This window comes from Cinclus cinclus, chromosome 6 (assembly GCF_963662255.1).
Source record: "Cinclus cinclus chromosome 6, bCinCin1.1, whole genome shotgun sequence".
Taxonomy (NCBI): domain Eukaryota; kingdom Metazoa; phylum Chordata; class Aves; order Passeriformes; family Cinclidae; genus Cinclus; species Cinclus cinclus.
The window spans coordinates 55,951,787-55,967,618 of record NC_085051.1 but is presented as its reverse complement, the minus strand read 5'-3'; the positions used below and the strand labels follow the sequence as shown (position 1 = coordinate 55,967,618).

Genomic DNA, 15,832 nt, shown 5'->3' with positions numbered 1-15,832 from the left:
GAAAACATCTGAAAGATTCTTTTCCAGCATCTTGCTTGTTCTCAGTTTCACTGAACGGAGTGCAAATTGCTTTGTACCCTGTGTGGCATTCTGTCTCTAATGTTTTATCCATTTTAAGAGAAAACATTCTTTTTACAAGTACATTTCTATGAAATGCTACCCCTTCTGCTTCCTGCTATTCATAAAAATTTTGTTCATGATGGAGTCCATGATGTGCTGGGAAGAGAGCAAGATTTTGAGTTTCACCTGTGGCTAGCCAGATATTTTATGGGAAACAAGCAAATTTGTTGTGCTGGTGAGGTCCTGGAAAAGCTGTAACAGTCTGTGGATGATTGTTTGAGATAATGGTGGACTAATCCTAGAAACTCCTTGGTTTCTAGGCCATCATGCAGACATTAGAAAGCCCTGTTCAAGAGCACCAGCAGGTTCAGGATGTGGTAACAGGCCTGAGCACTGAGCTGAAAACTGTCTCTGAGAAGTTTGGTGAGTGTGATGGTCCAGCAATGGAACAACCATCAGCTGAGCAAAATCAAGTGAAATCACAGGTATGTTGCAGTTTCTGCATCATGGAGACCATCACATTTGTAAGAGAGAACTGCTTATAGTGTCAAACCTTTCTAAAATAAAAAGTATGTAATGTTCCTTTATCAAGATAATTGTAGGACTCAAACCACTCTTAATGAACTGGGGGGACCTTTGCTATTGGCTGAACTGAAGGTTCAGGAGGAGTTGTCCTAGCTCAAGCATACAGGATTCTTCAGTTTGGTTGGTTAGGATTTTTGTTTTTCTCTCGGGGCATAATGAGGAAAGAGATTATTAAATTTGGTAATAGTAAGTGTCTTTAATTTAGCCAGTGTGAAGAATTTTTAAAAAAAGTCAGTGAGCCAAATTAATTTTTATGAAGTGTCATTCTTGTTTAAGTAAACTTTCTTTTGCTCTTGGCAGAATGCAAATCAGTCTTGTAGCTGTGAGTGTAGGGAGCTGCTGTAAGCTGAAGTCATAGCTCAGATATGGATCACTGCAATTCCCTGTCCTTCTGAACTTGCTGTATACCTCTAAGAAGGAAAAAGGAATAGGAGAAGAGCATCACAGTAATGCTTTTAGTTTCATGTGTTCTCTGAGCATAAAAATGGCTGACGAAATTATTGGTTTAGTAATTGACTTTCTGCAGCAAACAGGTCTGCATGTACCTTTCAACACAGTTTGTTGTTCAAAACAAGTATTTGTGATTTTAGAGGTTGACTTTAGATCTTAACGTTGTATATTTGGTGAAGATACTTTTCAAATAAAATGTTTTCTTCGTGTTTAAAGGAACAACAGGGACCTCTTAGGCGATGTGAAGAAACCGTAAAGAAAAGTTTAGTTTTAGCAGAAACTGTTAAACAAAATGCCTCTTCACCAGAACAGTTTATTAAGGATGAGATTGAAACACTTCAGAGTGAACACAGAAGTCTGGAAGAAAGACTTGAAAATGTCAAGCAAAAGAAGGAAAACATTTTCAGTGAAGCCCTTGAGTTAAACGATGAGTTTGGTAATGAAATACAAAAGGAGGATAAGGCACATACAATGCTGAAGAGAGAGACACAGATCACTTCTGATACTCAAATCTCTGCAGAGGAGACCCCCACAGCAGTGGAGCTGAAGGAGCCTTTGGAAATGAGTGATGTGAGTTTATTTGTTGACAGTAACAGCAATGGAAAGCTGGCTAAAGAGACATCTCAAATGTCTTCTGTGTATTGCACCCTTAATTTCACTGAAATTAGGTCTTCTGTAAATACAAGCATATAAATCAAAGAAGTGGAAAGAACTCTCATAACTTGCTATAGCAAGTCTATAAAAAGCCAATAACATATTTAAAGCAGCAGTTTTCCATTAAAATACAATTCCATTTAAATGCATGTAGCTTTCTCTTGCCACTTACTAAAGCAGGTGTCCTTGGTCAGGACACTGGGAGAAGTTGTAGAGATGGGACAATTGCAGATGCACCTCTGCCTAAGAGCTTTGAGAGCTTCTCTTAAACCAGTGAGACCTGTTTAGAACTGCAGCACAGTGTTTGTCCTGTTTGTTTTCAGAGAGAGTAATTTTTACCATTCGGAGATTCGATGTTGGAATAGAATGTTTATGGTAACACAAGCAGATTTTCCTTTTCTGTCATTTCTCTTAGGGTCAAGATGTAAATGGAAATATGTCTGAGAGGCAGAATGCTCCAGTTTTGGAGGAAAGCAGTGTACTGTCAGACACCCCATTACAGGATATCCAACACAGCAAGGACAGATTGGGGCAGGCTGTTCAGGTACCTGACAAATGTGTTTTACTATAAGTCAGTGTATATGTATACTGCGTGTGTGTCTGTGTTCATTACAATGAATGTTCATTATGAATGTTCATATGTAATTCCTTAAAATTTTTTATCTTATGGAGGCATGTTTTCCTTATCTGATGAAAGGAATGATAAATTACGTTTTCTCCAAATCATCCCCTCAGCCTTGCTCATGTGAAGAGTGCAAGAGATCAAGGTGATGGTTTCTGCAAACCCCCAGGGCTTGGACCCACTTTCCATGATGCAAAATCCACCACCTGCCTGTGATTTCATAAAATCCATCACAAAATGTTTTGGGTTGGAAAGGATGTTAAAGTTCATCTAGTTCCAACCCCTGCCATGGGCAGGGACACCTTCCACTGGAACAGGTTGCTCAAAGCCCCATCCAGCCTGGCTTTGAGCACTCCCAGGGATGGGGAATTTAAGAGGTTTCATCACTGCAGGTAATGAGAGGTCACTAACCTGGAAGTGCTGATTTTTATGGGACCTCAGGACAGTGACGCTGTAAATGACTTGTAAAAATGGAAATGTAAACATGTGCAAGGCTGAGGGAATAATTTGGAGTACTTATTGACCTGACCATGGAGTAATAAGAGTACCTGGCAGAGATGACCACCAAAATATCACAGTGGAAACTGTCCATGATGAGATTTCTGGAGAAAGTGCAAGATCAGTAGTTACAAAATGTGTCTAATCAGAAACTTCTATAACTGTATTAAACATCACGTGAGCACTTATTCCTGTTTACCCTGTCCTGAAACTGTTTCAGAGTGGGTAAGATGCCAGTATGGCAAATCTAAGCAGGGGCTTCTAGCTGTCTGGGTTTGGGTTACCTCAGCCTTTTCCTTCATTCATTAAGCTAAACTGAGGATAGAGTAGACAGATTGTGGAGTGGGAAGTTTTAGCAAATTTTCTACTGTGACTTTTACTGATTGTAAACATTTTGCATTTTTCAAATCAGGAGGAGGCTGATAAAGAGAGCCCATGTATGGACAGACCTGACAGGTTCCAAGACAGTTCTGGACATGTTCTGAACAGTGCAGTTCTGGGTGGTGAAGCAGAACTGGAAAGACATCAGGATGGTGGTGGTATTGAAAGTGATGAATCTAGGGGAAAAACCCATCCAGCACAGGTAACTGGACGTGAGGTTGCATGGGCATGAGACATGTTGAATTTGAAGGTGTATGTATCCAGTTCAGTTGCAGTGGAGATGATACTACTAAGAAATGAATAAGAAAAGCCTCAAATTTACACTGAGTTGCTTTTTTCTGATGTGATACTCAGCTTGTGGTAATTTGCTTCATTCTTTCCTGGACATTTAAAATTAGTATAGAGGGAGGTTTTTTCCTTTAGTGGTTAGCTGAGTTTCATTCCAAGGGGTATTATATTCCAAGTCACCTGGATGTGTTGTGAAATCTCCTGACCATTTTTCCTGAATACTGTTGTTGTACTTGACTGGCTTTCATTTATAGAGATTTCTTATTTACATATGTACTTTGCATGTTTGAGGTTGAATTTGAGATGCTGTGCCTTGTGTGGTACACCCTGGTACAAGGGGAATTTTGACACCCAGAGCAGTGTTTAGGAGCTGGAGCTGTAATGAGTGAGAAGAGGCGAAGTTCCTGTTGGAGATGAAAAGGCTGAAAGGGGTCTTGTTGCTGCCATCCCTTCCCTGAAGAGGGGAGGTGTTACAGAGCCAGACTCTTCTCAGAATTTCAGTTTTAGCTATCTCCATGAGATATTGAAACCTACATCCAGCAAATCTCCAGGTTAACCCACAGGACTGTCCCACCTGAGTGTCTGACCAGACACTCTCTGTCTACAGTACAAGTCCAGGTCCTCAGGAAAAACCTAAACCTTCAAAAAATGCATTCAAGACTGTGTCTGGGAGCTCACAATTCAAGGTCCCTACTTAGAATAATTAAATATGAACAGTGTAGGTCAGAACACTTGCAATTTATTCTAAAAATTTATAACAAAATTACAGCACTGCTTCTTGTAAGTGGTTTCCTTTGCTATAATCTTGCTCACAGTAGATTATGAGGTGTAATTATGGTTTTCCTCATCTACCTATAATTATGGGCTTCATAGCTTTCTCATCTTAAGCACTGTAATTACTACCCAGTAGGTTTGATTAGAGCTTTTTGATTACTGGTTCCTTTTGTTTTCCTTACACCAGAAGGAGGAACCTAGTGATGTCGAGAATCCATCATACAGAGAAGATGGGGAGCAGGTTCAACAGAAGCTGTGCCAGAAAGGTCAAGTCCTGGAATCTGTAGGAGCTGAGAAAGATGGTCTGGGATTGAATCCCCCAGTTCCTGCACATGAGGTAACCCGCAGCCTGTTATTTCAAGTGAAATGTGCCAGTTGTTCAGATTTTGTTTCCACATGGACCTCAGCTGAAATTATTTTAAAAGAAGAGACAGTTACTCACATTAAAATCAAGACCATTGTGTGTAGTTCTTATTTGTGTCCATAGTAGTTTTGAACTTATCCAAAGTCCTTGCCACATCATAATTTTCAGTGGATCTGTTCAAGAAAGAGTTCACCCTAGTTTTTAGAGCCATCATAATCAGTCTTTATGACATTTAGACTTCCTCTTTAAACTGTTAATCAATACAAAACCTCTTTCTATGTTATTACAATCAGTTATAATAGTTTTGCCATCATAAGGAAGGCAGATCAGAAAACTGAAATCCATGGATGATCCAGCATAAGAAAATAAATTAAATAAAGTAGAGAAAGGAGAAGGGACTCAAGATTAATTAATGACAAGTAACATTAATAAATTACTTAGTCTACTCTTCTTTAAAAGTAAAGGAGTTACATCACAAGTGCCCTGTGACTGCTGATCTTGGACACCACATTCTTAAATTGAAGGTAGGGCTAAATTTAATCTTCATGGTGAATCTATAGGCAGGTCCACAGCCAGCCTGTCTTACCTGGGACTTCACCTCTGCTCTCACTGGAAACCCAACAAAATCTCCCAAGGGTCTTGGGACTTTGAAGAAGTCACTGCTGACTGGAAGCCAGCAGTGTTATTTTAATTTACAAAGAGGTTGTGAGGGAAGATCCAGTAAACTCCAGACTTGTTAGACTAATCTCAGTTCCTGGAAACATTATAGAGGTTGTGCTGGATACTATTGAAAAGAGTTTAAGGAATAATGCAATTATCACAGAATCATTTAGGTGGAAAAAGACTTCTAAGACCATCAAGTCCAACCATTAACCCAGCACTACCAAGCTCACCACTAAACCATGTCACCAAGTGCCACAGGTAGGTGTCTTTCAAATCCCTCCAGGGATGGTGACCCATCACTGTCCTGGGCAGCCTGTTCCAGTGCCTGACCACCCTTTCAGTGAAGCAATCTCTCCTAAAATCCAGTCTAAACCTCCACTTGCAGAGCTTGAGGCCATTTCCTCCTCTCCTGTCACTTGTTACCTGGGAAAAGAGACTATACCCTCCTTTCAGGGAGTTGAAGAGAGTGATAAGGTCTCCTCTGAGCCTCCTTTTCTCCAGGCTAAACCCTCCAGACTTGTGCTCCAGACCCTTCCCCTGCTCCATTGCCCTTCTCTGGACACACTCCAGAGAAGACTTATGTAGTGAGGGGCCTGAAACTGGATGCAGAATTTGAGGAGCAGCCTCCCCTGTCTGTATCCCTGGAGGCAATACCACAGTGTGCAATGAGAACATAAGTCACACAGACAAGCAAAACAAGTACACAGCAAAGTTTTTCTAAAAGGCAGGACACTTCTCTGTCTTTTGATGTGTTGATATTTCAATCTGATAAAGTGGATTTCCTCCTTTCTGTATGATAGCTTAGCTGAGTTTTAGTGCTTACTTCAGTTCTATGGCACTCCAATGTCTCTTGAGATTAAATCTTATGTCTGAATTGGTACAACTGTTATGTATATGTACACAGAGAAATTGAGAAGTTCTCCAACTGACTATTTAATGAGTGGCCTCTTCAGTTTTGACTGAAAATAACCTAGAGTTCAAATAAAGAGAACTTTCCTTCTCTGATGGTATGTACTACATGCTGTATGTCTCCCACACTTGAAAGCAGGTAGATTTTTGCCAAGCTCATAAGGGACAGATGACAGTAACAGCTTACAGTGATAGCTGGCTGCTTCGAGTAAAACAGTGTCTAAAGTAGCAATACATAAAGTTTATCAGGCAAGAATTTTTTTACTGTTGCTGATTTTTGATGTTAGTACCATGGAGAAGCTCAAACTGCAGTAATATCCGTGTATTTGTATACATTCACTCATATTAATTTTATTCATGGAACAGATCGTCAGATATAGGCAGGCAGAGGGAAAAGGGAAACGTAGAAAGATTTTTAAGCAATCATCACATGATCCAGCTATCCTGTGACATTTCATTTATGATGCTGCCTGCAATGGCTGAAGGTGATGTTAAACCTGGCCCCAGCCCAAGTGAGTTGGTCTTCTATTGTGGGAATCAGAGGCAGTGCCAGGGACTGGCTCTGGAGCTTCCTAATCCCTCCCCACCCTGACTGAGACATGACTCACTCCTGCTCTCACCTTACCACAGATTTTGGATAGCACTTGTGACAGGGGCAGCCATGGCTTTGTGTCACAGCCAAGCTCTTCCATGCGTGAGCTGCCCTGTGGAGAAGAGCTGCAAAGGTGTCCTGGTGAAGGACACAGCAGTATTGTCAGGGCAGGTGCTGAGCAGAAGGAATGTGGGTGTGAGGAGAGGATAAAGTTCCATGAATGTGTAAGGAAAAGGGAGAAGACACAAACAACAGTCCTGTGAATTTGTCAGTAGCAGAGGTGGGTGCAGGGAGGATGTTATTTGAAGGTGAGGATGTCCGAGTTTCACTTAAAATGATGGGCAGAGATTTCAAAGCTGTCTGAGCAGTGCTGATAGGAGGGGGTGACTGCAGGGTGGGGGACAGGGATGGAGCTTCCAGAGGCTGTGGGGAAAAGCACAGCAGGATTGAACAACCCCAGCATGGCTTAAACATGTGAAGCAAAGTGCTGCAGTCAGAAAACTTACTGGTTTAAACCCTTCAGAAATAAGAATCTTCTTCTGTGTTGTAGGACACAGGCACAGAAGTGGTTGTCCAGAAGGAACGATTTCCCAGTGTGCAAGTAAACAATGAATATTTTGAAGAGGAACAAAAGGTCAATGAGCTGAAAAATCAAGTGGCTGAACTGGATATGGTACTTATAAATGAGCAACTAAAAGAGCTGGAGGTATGGAAACTGCAAAGCCATTCCTCATTTTTAATGTACTGATACACTTGAAGAATTGTGATTCACTTGGGCAAACCAAAATTGTTCCCTATAGCCTTACCTGAGTTTTAACTGCACAGTTAGTCAGTTTGGTGTCTGCAAACACCATACCTTGATGTATGTCCATGTAAATCCCACGGTTTGTAGTGCTCTTCCACAGTGCAGTGATGGTTACACCTAGGATTGCTTCCATGATGTGCTCCTTTGCTGGTGGATGAGCAGGAAAATGTTTGTAGGTGAATCAGCATGTATCCATATTTTGTGTTGAAAGCTGAGTGTCTTTAAGATCACCCTTTAATCCCTCTCTCTCTATGGTGGGCTTGATTGTAGAACTTAAAAACTGAGCTGGAAACATGGAAAGCAAAGTCTCTGTGCCACAGTGAAGAAGCAATTCCCAATGGAACAGGATCAAATGGAGCAGAGCTGCAAACCACAGATCCTGTGGTGCCCTGCTGGGACAGGCTGCTCCAGGAACTGGAAGCTGTTAAGGCAGCAAAGCAACAACAGTGCTGTTTAATTAATGAATACCAGAAAAGTCTTTCTGCTGCACAGTCCTCCATGAAAAATTTGTCAACAGAAAAAGATAACATAAAAATGTAAGTATAGTGGAGGGGTTTGGTTAGGAGGTTGCAGAGCAAATACAGTTCTACGCTGAATTTTGTGACATGCTTCAGTAATGCTCAGACAAGAATATGGAGTTACATCCACTTCAAGAGAAATCTTAGAGGTTTGTAAGTCTGTGAACAGAGTTAAGCAGAAGAATTTCTGGTGACTCCCTGCTGTCCTTAAAAAACATGTACTCTCTTTGTTCTTTAGGCAAAACAGAGGAGTAGTTGCTGGGCTAAAAACCTATAAAAATCCATCTTAAGATAGTTTTTTAAAAATGTGGCAGACACAAAAAGCTCATTTTTCTTTAAGGACTTGTTAATTCTATTTTTTTTCCTGAATGAAATCTCTTTTATTCTCAAAACTAACCTCACTTGATAGGAAAAATTCTATGGCAATAAGTAAGTCTATGTTACCAATTCAGAGGTAACCAACACACAAAAATATTTACTGTGTTTTGTGAATTAGTCTTCAAAACACAGAGGTAGTACCGTACCAAAATAATTTGAAAACATTTAAAAGTTAGGAAATTGTTAATTTACAGCAAAGAGATTTAAAAAATATAATAAAAATATATCTGCTAAGTGTATTTTAGATGGGCATTTAAAAATCTTCTGGAAATAAAAGATGAGTAGATTAATTTGGAAGAGTTTACCCAGCATGAATGGAAATTTCACAATTTTTTTATGTTTTATCTTCATCGTCAACCAGAAATTGCTATAAAATGTTAATTCACTTAGAGGTGACATACACTGCTGCAGATTTTTAAAATGAGGGCTACATTCCATATTAGTAGGCACTGCAGTTTTAGAGAATATACAGTAGAACATATCTTTTTTGCACAGAAATCTGTGAATAGTGAGTGCTTTACAGATGAGCAAGAATTAACAGTACTGAAAGGGTGGTTAGGGAATTCCTAGAAGAACATTGAGAGATGCATGTGATTAAGGGAATAAAGTTTGTGAATTGTGCTCTAAACAGTGAAATTAGTTTTTTAAAAGTCTGTGTATAAGGAAAGTTCATTATTTTTGAACACCACTCGTGTGTTTTTGGCAGGGGTCCTATGAACAACACAGTTCTTCTGGAGAAAATTAAGGCATGCATAGAATCCTTACGAAAAGAAAGAGATGTCTTGAACCAGTTGCAAAGGCAGCAAGAAGTTTTATCTCAGCATTTGACATGTATGGATAAAGTGTTGACAGAGAGCCAAATGAGGCAGCTGGAGCACTGGTGGCAGCACATGGAGCAAGCAGTGCAAAAGAAACGTGATCAGGTTGTGGCAGAAATCGATGAATTTAACCTGCTTATGAATAAAGCACGGGATATTCAGAGGCTGATACAAGAACAGTATTTGCAAGCAGAGTTGCACTCCTCAGCTGCAGGACAAGCCAAAGATCCTCTAATTTGGAGCACAGAGCTACAGGACATTAAACATGGTCTTTCTGTATTAAAAAGAAGGATTGAGCTGCAGATGAAAAGAATTTGGAGTGATCAAGAGAAGGTCACTTTGGAGAATTCTATTCATGATTTGCAGAGCAAATTGGAAGCATTATCAGCACAGCAAACTCCTCAAGAGGATATTCACACCACTGGTCCTGCTCTCATGAAACATGAAATGATGAAGAGGCTGAAAGAAAATATTTCCTGGGTGAAAGATTCACTGTCCCACCTTGATCAGAAAGCAGCACTTTTCCCCAGTGATGTCAAATCACAGATCAGAAATTGCCAGCTTATGAATACAGACATCCTAAACAGAGAGCCTGTGATTGTATCCCTGGATTATGGCCTCCAGCACATCCTTCCCAGCTTGGAGCCAGAGGAGGTCTCTGATATGACCTTCCTTTTACAGACATTGAAGAATTCATACAAGGCTCTTGTTTTAAAATCTGCTCAAAGACTGCAGCATTTGGAGCTCCAGCTGGGGGAGAGGCAAAGACTCACTGCAGAAATAGACAAAGTTCACTCTCAGCTTCGCAAAGCCGAGCTGATGGCCAGGCCTGACCCAAACCAAACCAGCACGTGCTCAGAGCTGATCAGCCAGCAAGCCATTCTGAAGGAGATGCTAAAGGACATACAGGAAATAGAGGGGCTGATCTCATCCCACTGCAAAGAGAGTCAGGTCACAGCTGGGCAGCTGAGCCTGTCTGAACAGCTGTTCTTGGTTGATCAGCTAAGAAGTCTGAAGAATAGAGCAAGGAAGACACAGAGGCAAATTCAAAGTAAACTTCATGAAGTAGAACAAAAGACAGCTGTCTCCAGAGAGTTTGCTGAAGGAATAGCTTCATTGCATCAGGGTCTTGATGGCCTGCAGGATGATGAAATGAACCTGAAAGATGATGAATTAGTAGGTGCTGAGCAGGGACTGAAGGACAAATGCAAAGCACTGGAAGAAAAAGTGTTAGCTTTTCAGTCAAGTTTGTCACAAGTAATGAAGTACAAGGAAATATTTGAAAGTGTAGGTCTGAAATGGGACTCATTGCAGCTGGATGAATTGCAAACTAAATTTTCTAAAATTAAAAATAAAATTAAAGGGAAAATAATACACTTGGAAAATATTGTTAGGGAATGGGATAAGATTCAAGGATTGCTAAATGAAATCCAGACTGTGACATCCACTGTAAGAAAAGAAGCTAATATCCTAAATGATAGCTCTAGCTCTTCTCCTGCTGAGAATGTCATATCTGCACAGATTCTATTGCAGGCAGTTCAACAAATCTTGTACTTAACCCAGGAGGCAGCAAATCAAATAAACAAAAATGAGGTCTTTGATACATCGTTCAAAGAATCTAAGAGGAAAGAAATAAAGAGCCTGGAGAAAAATGTTGAGGAATTGGAGCAGTTTCTTCAAAACTTGATCTCTGGGCTACAAAGTGTAAACAAGGAAGGTAGCCAGAATGAAGTAGAAAATACATTCCACATCATAAAGCATATTCAATTAGAACTCCAGCAGCCACTTGTGATAGACATAAATACAATGCAGGATGACAAGTTGCGATGGGAGGCAATTCAGAATATGATGGAGGAAAGGTTTTCTGCTCTTAAATGTATAGTGGAAAAAGAGAGGGAAAAACAAGAAAAATCTGCTGCTGCTATAGAAATAGAGACACTGCAAGGCCATGAAGAACAACTGAAGGCAGATATTGCTGCCCGTGTTGTAAGTATATTTAATGAAAGTGAAGTATTGACCATATGTATTTCCCCAATAATTAGATTAGGTGTCTGTGACTGTGGCGTTATTATTTTCATGACTCACATCCTCATTTATTCTAACACCTGGATTGGCCTGTGATCATCTCTGCATTGTTGGATAGGATGGGAATCATGACAGAAACTAAGGAGGCAAAGAATGTTGTGTTCAGTTTGATTATAATCGATCAGTGGAGTTTAGCACAAGAAAAAAATGGTAAAGAGGAGGAAGGGAAAGGGTATATTGAAATATTCAGTGAAGAGAGACTGGGTGCAGTCATCTTGTGATTTTAGGAAGCATTTTCAATAGTGACAATGATGAAAAAATCCAAGCACCTTGTTTGTACTGTAAAGAGAGGCTTTACCAGTTGGGAATGATAAAGAAGACTAAAGCACAGATCAAAGCAATGTGATCAGGAGTGGGGAACATAATTCCTTTCCTGAGGGCAATAAATACATGGGTTACAGCACTTCTCTGTGACTAGATGAGTAGCAAAAAAAACCCAAAAATGTGTTTGCCACGTGTCCTCCCTCACCTCCTCAGGCCAGTTCTGGTCTCAAAGACAGCCAAGCGTGAAATTCTAAGACCATGTGGTGATCCAGAGGAACACAGCAGCCTTCTTCATTGTTCCTTTCTTTTTTTAATGCTTCCAGAATGCCCTGGAGGAGGCATGTAGGACTGGTGAGCTTTACACCAAGGCACTTCAGAGGGCTGCCAGGCTCCTCGAGGACTGTGGAGCTCCAGACCAGGCTGCTGCAGCAGAGCTCTGTAGCTCAGTGGAGATCTGTCAGACTCCACACTGGAAAGAGGAAGAGTTCAACTCTGCAAAGGCTGACTTAGAAAATCTGCACTCCAAGCTGAAAATCCTCGTGAAGCCAGAAGACAAAGTATGTCTGGAAAATGCTTTAAGAGAACTGGTGGAAAAGAGTTTGGCATTAAGGAAGAAGGCTCAGAGAAAGGAAGCTGATGAACAGAGGTGGGTTTAAGAGATCTTCATAGATCTTGCTCCTTATTGTGAGAAACTTGACTGAAAAGAAATCCCTTGTCGTTTCTGCTCTGATAGCATTTCAGGTATTCAGAAATTCCAGCAGAAAGGAAGGTATAAGCATTCCTGTTGTCCTCAGGTGTGATTATTAAGGATGGAAAATTACCAGACAATAACCATATTACTGCTAATTAACAGTGCAGTCATTTTTTGTATATTCCAAAATGTGGGGCTTGAGTGAGGGTCATAGGGTGCCAGAATCTGGTGGAGGTTGGAACAGTTTTCAGAGGTTCCCTAATTCATGTCTTCCATAAGCTTTTCTGATGGCTTGGGAAAGTAAAGCCCAAACAGGGCACCAGGCTGTAGTTTCCTTCCTTCAGGTACAGAAGAAATCTGGAGGGCCTTCAGATGCATGTATAGAAAAGATTTGGAGAGTAAGTATAGGATTTTTAAACTGCTTGATCATGGTCCAGTGGTTAGTACCTCAGGTATCAAACCTGAAGTGTTTGCCAAATGCTAATTGGCAATAACTTAGGACACAGTCAGGGGTAGCAGTTCAAAGGTTTTTTTTAAAATTTTCTGTTGGGTGTTATGGTTGGAGAGAGGAACAGCAGCCACAGATTTTATTTGATCCATTCATTGTTTCATGCAGGTATTTTGAAAAACACAAAGGCTACACAGAAACCAAAAATAAAGTGTGTGATAATCTTAAGAAACTGGAGAAGATGCTTAGACAGTCTTTGTCTAAGATTCCAATGTCTTATAAAGAAGCCTTGGAGCATTTGGAAGAAAGCAAGGTAAGAAAGACTCTGAAAAGCTTGAAAAGCTCATGTCATGCAAAATTAATACAGCTGTGCATACCATGTGACATCATAGTTGAAAGAAGTGGAATTATTTTTCCTATAGTTATCCTATATAAAACGACAGAATGTATTAATATCTTTATGTACTTGTTAAATGACCAGGTGTAATAGACCATGTGAATTGAATATATCTTGCTGGTGTAGAAATGAGAATTTTATTTATTCCATCTTTACAGTCTTAGCCAACAGAACTCCCTCATTATGACCATGTTTTACCAGCTCAGTGGAGTGATTGCCATTTTCCTAGAGGATCCTAATCATGTTACTAAATACTTCCTTAATACTCCCTAGTATAGAATTTTATTTATTGATGTGTTTGTGTTCCCTCTAAGGTTTTAGTCTCCAGCATTGACTCTGCTGAAGAGGATCTGGTGAAGCTGAGGCAGATCTCTGGAGAGATGATGAGATTATGCAGAGGAAGTGACAGGGCCCTGGGCAGGATTGTAACAGTGCTGTGGGAAAACTGGCTGGGTTTGCTTGAGGCAGCCAAAGGGCTGGAAATTACCTGTGAAGAACTAAAGCAGGAATGGAAATTCATCAATGAAGAGGTGAGTTGCTCAACATCTGTAAGTTTGGGGGGTGGAGATGGGAGTGTGAGTGAAATGACCTGCAGAAGGCTGAGATCAGGGCAGAACATCATTTCTCACCTGCTGCTCGGTTACCCCCACCCATTCTTGAGCCCAGAGTCAGGAATGGTGGGGATATTTATTCAGCCCTCTGAACCCAAAGCACCTCTGCACAGGGTTATGTGCTTTGTTAAAGCAAACTCAGAGGTTTTGTCACTCTTCAGAGGTTCAAGTTCTGACTGTGTAATTCCCAGTACTTAGTCACCCTTGTGAGTAAATGAATCATGTAACTTCAGATGGTGGAATAAAAAAGCACTTTATCTCATGCTTTGCCATGGTGTTTACTTAGCTGGAACGAGAAACAATAATTCTCGATAAGCTCCAGGAAGAGCAGCCAGAAAGCCTTAAAGAAAAGGAAAAGGCCACCAGAGAGGAGCTAGTGGAGTTACTTGATTTTGTGAACTCATTTGAAGAGAACATCAACCAGCAGCAGCTCCTCTTACTCTTGCTTCTTCACCGGATAAGAAACATCCTGAATACACCTGAGAATGCTGAGGGAGAAGCTGCCCTTCCTGCCTTGTGTGAGATAAAGGCAATGCAAGAGCGCTGTAGAAAGTAAGTGGTGTGAAATTTCTATTGAAGATATAAGGTAGGACTATTCACAAGCACAGGATTTTACTGGACATCAAATAATGTATAAAAGCTGTAATGCAGTAAAAATGACAGTAAATGCTCTCCTGGGTCAGACCAATGCTCCATCTCACCCATCTGCTGTCTTCAGTATGGGCATTGAGGAATACTGTTTTGGGAGAAGACCTGGGCCTGGCCATATCATTTGTGGGCTGCAATTTGTGTTCAAATTCAGTGGGAATGAAGGAACAATAGTCAGTTTTAGAGGTTCCAAGTGCTTGTGTATTTTAAGATTTCCTGCTTTTAGGAAAATCAGAGCTTGTGCTTTTTGTAACAGTGTGGCTTTCATCTTACTGAGTACCACTGTCTAAAATTCTCCCCAAATATTTACAAATTATTTACAAATCTGATGATACTGTACTCACCCTTCTCTGGGTTAGCTTTTGGACGTGATAATCTTTGTGAACACCATCTGCTCTGCCAGCATCTTCAGACTGAGAACCTGACCTCTGCTTTGGTCCACCAAATAGCACTGTCTGAGGACTCACTTTAAAGAAACTGAGATAATAAGTGACATTAAAACTCATAGATTTAATAGCAAAAAGAAATCCTAAATTACAGACAAATGTGGTTCTAGATATATGCCTACATAAGATCTGTATTAAGCATTGCTCTTACTTAGTGTAGAGTCTAAATGTATTCTTTCTGGTAATCTTGCATAGGTTGTACAAAAAAGCTCAAGACTATAAAGATTCTGTGAAAGCTGAGATTCAAGAGAGGAACAAGGTCACTGAAGAAATAAGTGCTGTGACAAATGCATTACAGAATGCTGCATCTGTGTTACTGCAGGATGCTGATGGAAAGGCAGAACAGCTGGAGGTTGGTAACAGCTCTGTTATTGTTCATATATTCAGAATATCTCCTGGTTTATGCTGGTGCTTGCACTTGCTCCAGATAAAATTAATGGCAAGGTGTATTACCGTTGACTTAAAGGCAATTAATCTGGCTCAGCAGAATACAGCTGGCCCTGCCATGGCCTTGGTTTGTGTTCCTTTCCCTCTGTGGCCATCTGTAAGCAGGCACAGGAGGATTTTCAGATTGCAGAGAAATTCACAGCCAGCTGCATTCCTTTTAGGAACGGCTGCTTAGTGTACGCCCTGCTTCCCTTACTTCCAAAGAAAATCTAGTTCCTGTGAAATCTATAGCATTAGTCAGGATTCCACTGCACCTTTTGAGGGGAAATACCTATTTCATTTTGAGATGACTAACCTGATTTAGCAACAGTGGCAAAAAAAGTGGCAAAAGTTTTGAATTCACCCACACAGATGAAAAGGGGAAGTGCTATTATCTCCTCCCTTAGGAAAAAAACTGGGACAGTTTCGATAGGTACCTGCTTTCCAGCTGAATAAT

The 15,832-nt window shown here is 40.5% G+C and overlaps 1 protein-coding gene across 1 annotated transcript in view; it reads left to right on the top strand.

Annotated features, from left to right (window-relative positions):
• Positions 1-15,832, top strand: part of SYNE2 (spectrin repeat containing nuclear envelope protein 2) — a 153,976-nt gene that overhangs the window by 49,136 nt on the left and 89,008 nt on the right. Inside the window, exons 42-54 of the mRNA XM_062494829.1 lie at positions 381-545; positions 1,312-1,665; positions 2,165-2,293; positions 3,282-3,452; positions 4,500-4,649; positions 7,391-7,546; positions 7,916-8,181; positions 9,248-11,345; positions 12,032-12,354; positions 13,016-13,160; positions 13,559-13,774; positions 14,142-14,407; positions 15,145-15,301. Coding sequence (XP_062350813.1) covers positions 381-545; positions 1,312-1,665; positions 2,165-2,293; positions 3,282-3,452; positions 4,500-4,649; positions 7,391-7,546; positions 7,916-8,181; positions 9,248-11,345; positions 12,032-12,354; positions 13,016-13,160; positions 13,559-13,774; positions 14,142-14,407; positions 15,145-15,301 — 4,596 coding nt within the window. The remainder of the gene's footprint in view (positions 1-380; positions 546-1,311; positions 1,666-2,164; positions 2,294-3,281; positions 3,453-4,499; positions 4,650-7,390; positions 7,547-7,915; positions 8,182-9,247; positions 11,346-12,031; positions 12,355-13,015; positions 13,161-13,558; positions 13,775-14,141; positions 14,408-15,144; positions 15,302-15,832) is intronic.